Source organism: Echinops telfairi, unplaced genomic scaffold (assembly GCF_000313985.2).
Source record: "Echinops telfairi isolate 266 unplaced genomic scaffold, ASM31398v2 ScPeMD7_18;HRSCAF=68, whole genome shotgun sequence".
In the NCBI taxonomy this organism is placed as follows: domain Eukaryota; kingdom Metazoa; phylum Chordata; class Mammalia; order Afrosoricida; family Tenrecidae; genus Echinops; species Echinops telfairi.
Genome location: NW_022103915.1, coordinates 1,432,993 through 1,440,040, shown reverse-complemented (window position 1 = coordinate 1,440,040; position 7,048 = coordinate 1,432,993). Strand labels below are relative to the sequence as shown.

Genomic DNA, 7,048 nt, shown 5'->3' with positions numbered 1-7,048 from the left:
TGTTTGTGTCCTTTCCTATTTCTGATAGCCTATGTATTCCCTGTGCCAAAGTTCTCAAGTTGGTCCCAATTCCCTCATTGATGAGCCACGCTTCTTTATGCCCACCTCCAGCTGCCTGTGGGTCCTCCAAGACACCCCTACCCCACCCTGAGGTTAGCCAGTGCTGGAAGATGGAGGTGACCCTAACATAGGATTGGGAGATGGGAGGCCCAGAAAGGCCAGCAGAGAGAGGGCCTGGGATATACAAGGTTATAAAGACCAAGTGCCTGTTTGCAAGGACCACACCTGGGACCCACAATTAGATGTGGTCTGCTAAGATGGCCTTTCATTAGCTGGGCTCGGACTCAATAGTTTCCCCTGGAAAGGGCACACGTCACACTAACACAGTGGCTTTGGGACGAAGTGACAGTGGAGCCATGAGCTTCATGTGTCCACCGAGTTCTCACCATGACCCTGCTCCAGCCACTCTGTCAGTCTTCTCCCCAGTGACTCGGAGAGGAACTTCTGGGCAGGGGGACAAGTACCCGGAGCCACAGCCCTCCCTTTAGCCCAGATGCTGAGCCTGTCACATGAACAAGGAGAGCTGAGCCCTGCACCATCAGGCACGTGTGGTGAACGGCTGTCCTCTTGGCTGGACTAGAGGGTGTGCGCCTGGCAGGTAACCCAGGGCAAGAGGATGCCAGCAGGGCAATCAGAGCACACCGTGTGGGAGGTGGCAGGCACAGCCTCTGGGAAGGGAGGCCCAAGCCAGCCTGGTGACTGGGTTGAGGCAGGCTGCCAGAGCGCATCCAGGCTGCATGCTGGCAGCCCTCCTGTGGTAGTTATACAATTTCATGCCAACTTGATGAAAGAATGAAGGGGTGGGGCCCAGCCTGTCAATCAGCCTGATGATCCCTCCTTATGGGCGTGGCCTTCTCATGAGGCTTCTGAGAACTTCCTCTGGCTTGATTCTGCCATCGGAGGTAGGCCACGCTCTCTGCTTCACCTTCCTGTTCACAAGCCACACGGAGCCACACTGATGGCAGCCAGAGCCCCGGAGATGCGTCCACTGTCATTGGATCCACAGGACTTGCCTCCGATAGGCCAGGTATCGGCTGGCTCTGTAGCTTTGTCGTCACTTCACTGGTACACTGACCACATGATGGGGCGTCCCCCACTTTAGGACACCACCAGCCACCCAGCACTGCTGCTGTGTGCAGGAGTGACCAGCCTGGGTCATGTGCTTGCTGGGGGGACTTGTCGGTCACTGCCTTAAGACCCTTCACAGCACTTCCCAGTAACTGCACGAGCTGACACTGCTTGCAAAGCAGATGCGTCTGCTCTGCTCAAGTGGCCCGGAAGATGCAGGTGGCAGAGGGCAGGCTGTCCAAAGTGGAAATGTGAGGACAGTTCTAACTGTACTCCAGAGGGCCACTTGCTGGACTTGGCTCCCTCTGGTGGAATACCACAGGGACACAGGTCCCTTGGGCTGGGCTCACCTGGTTCTTGGCCCCCCACCTAGGCTCACAGTTACCCAGACTCCTGCGACTGGAGCTTGGCTGTCCCTAAGACAGTGCTGTGGCTGCCTCCTCAGCCTCCCACCCAGACAGTGCAGGAGGGTCAGAACAGAACCCATGCTCCAACTTGAGTCCTTTCTCCACCACAGAACCAGCTTTTCTTTCTTTTTAGTTTCATTACAAGTGAGGGGGTAGAACAGTGTATGCCAAAGTCATAATGCATAATTGAAGACACATGATTGCAATAGTCAAGAAAGGCAGACTAGAAACACGTTTTATATGTAAAACCAAGGCCAGAGGAGCCTTCAACTGCATTCAAGATAAAATACCGGACGGGCTCAAAGGCGAGCAGCTTTGCCTAAAGGAACTGCAGGTGCAAGGCTGCCAGGCAAACAACAGTGAAAGTAAAGGCAATGGCAAAGCCAGCAAACCGGTCCAACGCGTTTCAAACACGGAGTGACAGCACCTGAGCTAACAAAGGACCCACTGTGCCGGGCAGACCCACTGGACACATCCACTTGAGGAACTGCTTCCTTCTGGGTTGACAGGACTGTGACCTCTGGGCAGGGAATCCCGGGTGCGAAGCGGCCTACAGAAGGGTGGAGGAAGCCAGCAGGCCCGCCTGCTTGGTTACTGGACGCCACCCACATCCACACTGCAGGTGGGGAGCTTCCTTGCATAACCCGCAGGAGCCAGTAAACACAAACAGCTCCAGTTTAGGTGCGGGATCAGTCTCAGTGTGCCTTGCTGAGTGTAAGCCACCAGGGCAGATTCACGACAGGAAATGGAGGCATGCCTGGGTAGTCATTCAAGGTCAGTCTGAGTGTTCATATTGCCCTGGGTGACCCACGTGGGTTCTAAGGACACTGCACAATGCTCCCGGCCCAGTGTTAGGAGCTGGCCAGGTGAAAACTGTAGAGAATTGGCTTTCCAACAGGTGGACTTTTTAGAACACTTACAAAGGGCAAAGGGCACCTGGACACAGGGCCAGGTGAAAATCTGTCTGGAGGGATTTCTGGTCTAAACTTGGCTTCCTAATCCTCTTAATTTGGAAACTTAAAAAAGTTTAAGGGCATCCTAGAATTATGTTCCCAAGAAGTGCCCCAACACCACTTTGGTCAGAAAGAGAGCGTGCAGCCTATACGGGGGTGGGGTGGGCAATGCTACCACAGCCCAGCTGTGCCCTGGAGTGCCCACCGACTCAGCTGTCCCAGGGCTCGGCTCAGCACTCCCAACAGGAAATACGGCCTGAGGGCCTTGACCAAGGGTCCTCAAACTTTTAAAACAGGGGGTCAGTTCACTGTCCCTCAGACCTGTTGGAGGGCCGGACTATAGTTAAAAAAACTACGAACAAATTCCTATGCAGACTGCACATATCTTAATAAACAGGGCAAACACACCCAGCGGGCCGGATAAATGTCCTTGGCAGGTCCAATGTGGCCCGCGGGCCGTAGTTTGAGGACGCCTGGCCTCGAACTACTGAGCCGTATGGAGAGGTCTGTTCAGCGGTGTTTCTCTGTCACTGCGGACACTGGCAGTCACTCTTTTATGACCTTACGGTGTTTTCAGGTGTGTCAATTCCCGTAGTTATCAAAGCAACATGACTGAAGGGACAGGTTATTACAGTTCAAAGGATGCCTCTGCTGGTGGGGCTCCAACACTAGGGCCCTCCATCACCCTTTGGGGCTGCAACGGGACTCACCAGGGCTGTCTGCAGGCAAAACGGACAGATCTATTACACTACTGAGGTGTGTGCACCTTAGAACCACTGAGTATCAGGGAGCAAGGGTGGGTGGGGGATGGTGCTAACCCAGGACACCAGGAAGGCGGTGGGCTGGGGGATTTTACGAGGGAAACGCATCACAACATCCACAGACAGTGACACACAGCACACCCCGCCTCCCGCCCGCAAAGATCTCTCTAATAAGAATATTCCATCGTGGTGCCTATAGAACAGGCGGCCTGTAACTGATAAGGACAATCCTGGGACCTCGATGTTCAAAGGCACTTCTGAGCTCGGGGAAATGCTCTGTCAGCACTGGACTCTAGCATAGGACTCTGCTGTCAGGAAGTAGCCACGTAAACAGATCCTGTAGAAGGACAGACTTTCACGTGTGGACACATTTTAAATAATAGCTTTTAGGCAATAAAGAAATCTCCACAGAATAACGAGACCCAAGTAGCTAGAAGCAAAAAAAAGCCCCTTTAATTCAGAACAAATTTTACTAGAGTCCCAAGGTGTCTGAATCGGAAGATGCTCGCAGTGGGGAGCTGAGTTCCCCAGACTAATAGAGAGCTGACTTTGTAGCATGTTGGCTGCTGCCGCCTGAAGGCAGGACCCGCCCAGGCCTTCCACAACCCCAGCACCAGGACCCGCCACCATTACCTGCTACCTGCCAAGCGGCCTGCTCCTCTGCAGGACTACGGCACTGGCTGCAGAGACCAGCTGTCAACTATTGGTACAAGTGCTTCCTCACATATTTTTACTACAATTTTTAATGACCAGTTATTTCCTTTAAATGCTCCCACCCTTACTAATTACCAAGAACACTTGTTCAGGTCGGGTTTTACAAACAAAAGCAACAACTTGAAGCTATTTACCAGTTGGTGTTTTATCCCTTCTTCTATTCAGTCTCATTATTTTTATTTTTTTTGCTATTTGTTTTCATAATTTTCTTACATCACACATGTAAAAATATGATCGTTCCCCTCCCACTAAATGCAGAGTGTGTGTGTGGGAAAAATACAGACAGGGATTTTCAAATCAAAAGCATTTAGAGAGAGACTTTCTTTCGAACCCATCCAGCAAGCAAACACCCCACCCAACTCATGGGTGGGGCTACGCCTGGATTCTTAAAGGATGGCATAGGTTTGGCACGCCTCCTTTCGACCACACTGAAACAGATGGCCACACTGTTTTGCCTAGGACCCGACTCCTACTGCACCCCCAATTCCCTCCTTTCTCATCATTTGGCCCGTGTTGTGGAAGGCTCTCTCATTCCCTAGATTCTGGAACACCTGCGCTATCACACGTACACCCTTCTTAAAAATATCAAAAGCTGCCTGATTCCACACCCCCATTTTTTGGGGGGTGTGTGTGTTACTAAAACCCCACCCTCACACCACAGCCACATCATACAGAGAAAGGCCCAAGTGGAAACACTAATGTGCTGTAATGACATGTGTTTTGCAACATCAAAAGCAGCAGAGATTCTGAATATAATTTGCTGAAATCATAAATACTGAGGTTGAAGTAGGCAAGTCTATAAAACACATTTAGGCTCAAGGCCCTGAAAGCTCTGGAGAAATACACAGAAGAGTATGTAGCCCAGTGCAAGCAAGCAGTGGTGAGAGCGAGCGCCTGGCCTCAGTACTCCCACTCGTCGGACTTCAGGTCCAGGTAGCTGAGGATGTTTTGCGCCAGCTTCACGGCCTGCTTCCGCGCTGCCTTGCACCGCTCCTCGCCCTGCGGGTCCACCGCGTCCAGGGCCAGCAGCTGCTTGGTCAGAAGCTCCTCCAGGCGGATGTAGTTCTTGTCTGTGCGGTTGCCGTCGAAGGAGAGCACCTCACCCTGGATCTCCGACAGGTGCCCGAGGACACCCCACACGGCTCTGTGGGACGGGTGCTCCTCACACACCAACACCTTCCTCTTCTCCAAGGCCTCCTTCAAGTCGATGTAAGTGATGAGCGTCTGCACCTCGATCACCGCCCTCCTCCGGGCTTCCCGGATGCAGGGGTTTTTCTCCACGCTCACCTCGTCCAGCTGGCCGATCAGGCCCTGCAGCTCTGTCTTGCAGCTCAGGTACAGCTCGGGGGGGTTCGGCGCTTGGAGGAGCTCGGTTTTTATTTCCCTCATCCTCTGGAGGACCGTTTCGATCTTTAGAATGGAATGGTTCTGCCCCAGGTCGAAGGCGTGCGTGGTGTCCGCCTCCTCCTCCAAGTCCAGGCACTTCAGCAGCTTGTTGATGTCCTCCACCACCTCCCTGCGGTAGTTCCGGATCTCTGACCGCCCGCACACATCCAGCGCGTCCAGGTCCGCGATCATGCCCGACAGTACGCACGACAAGTGCCTGCACGTCTCCTCGCTGTTCACGCCCATCAGGAGTGCGATCAGGGTGCCCCTGGCCTTGTTCACCTCGCACATCACGGCGTTGATCTTGGCCACGGAAGGGTGCGTGTCCTCGGAGAGCGGCAGGGATGGCTGCCTCTTCACGCAGTCCTCGATGATCTCCTGCACCGCGCAGACCCGTGTCAGTGTGTGGTACCTCGCCTTCCGCAGGGAGACTTTCCCACCGGTCTTCACGTGGGTCAGCCTCAGAATGACATCCTGGATCCCCTCCTCAAACTCACTGGAGACGCAGCTGCCCCCGCTGTAGAAAGGCGCGATCTCCTCCTTCACCAGGGCCTGGGCCTCCTGGAAGATGCTCTCCATCTCCAGCCGGTGCGGGTGGCTGGCATTCTGCTCCAGCTCCTTGAGGAGCCGCTCTGTCTCCTGGGCCGCCCTCTTCCTCGCTTGCTGAATGTCCCCTCGGCCCTCAGTATCCACAGAGTCGATCTCAAAGAGCTGCTTTGTGAGGATTCGCTCCAGCCGCTTGTAGTTCTTGTCCTCGGCCAGGCCACTGAAGCCCAGGACTTGCGGTTCTACGCTCTTCACCTCCTTCTGGATCTCCTGGAGCCGGCTGATGGAAGGATGCTGGTTCCCCATATCCATACTTGGGGTGGGTCCTGGTTCACAAGTTCTAAGGGACGACAAGAAGGACAACTTGTTTCAGCACAGTCTCCAGACGTGAAGAGAGACTTAACAAGGGGCTGGTCCTTAATGCAAGCAGAGGAGGGGCCGCTGCAGCCCCCTTGTCTAGGACTGGCAGCAGGGAGGGACACTGGCTACTGCAGCTTGGGGCTGGGGCCTGGCACCTGCAAGAGAGAGCAGCCTGTGAAATTAACACTCTTGATACTCCGATAGGTTTTCAGGGTGGAACCAGCAGGTGGCCTTATGGAATGCTGCGAAGGGGACTGCAGGCCCCAAAGTATCTCAGCAACCCCCCTTCCTCCCAACAGCCGCCAGGCTCCCAGAATGCACCCCTCCACAATCCCAAGGGGTCCTACACACCCGGAGGCCCTGTTTCTACCTTCCAGCCGCTCACACGTCCCAGGAGGAACACCTTTCCACGGGAGAGGCGGAGCCTCTGGGGTCAAGTTCAAGGCACCACCTTAGCGCTTTGCCCAACCCGTATTCCTCCTTCCCCCAACGTCAGGACAAGACAGCAAAGCAACGAAAGTCCGCTTGGCCCCGTAACGAGAACAGCCCCATGAGTTTTTCTAGGCTGTAATCTTTAAGGGAGCTGAGGTCAGGTCTTTTTCCCGCGTGGGAGTGCCTGGGCAGGTTCGAGCCGCCCACCTTTCATCTCTGCACCGCCTGGCCCCAACACCACCCCACCAAATGCGACTCAACTGTGAAGTATCCATCCCCGCCGCCCACAGAGTGCAGACCACTCAGCGCATGCTTCGCCGTCCTCGGGTCTCCAGCAAACGGCTCCCGGCTCCCGGCGGGG

The 7,048-nt window shown here is 54.6% G+C and overlaps 1 protein-coding gene across 1 annotated transcript; it reads right to left on the bottom strand.

Annotated features, from left to right (window-relative positions):
- Nucleotides 1-3,680: 3,680 nt before the first annotated feature.
- On the bottom strand, nucleotides 3,681-7,035 carry BAG5 (BAG cochaperone 5). Its single transcript, XM_004698817.2, has 2 exons — nucleotides 6,949-7,035; nucleotides 3,681-6,235 (listed from the first exon to the last, which is right to left on the bottom strand). The coding sequence occupies exons 1-2, from the start codon at nucleotides 6,960-6,962 to the stop codon at nucleotides 4,864-4,866; spliced, it is 1,386 nt and encodes a 461-aa protein (XP_004698874.2). The 5' UTR covers nucleotides 6,963-7,035; the 3' UTR covers nucleotides 3,681-4,863.
- Nucleotides 7,036-7,048: the final 13 nt, after the last annotated feature.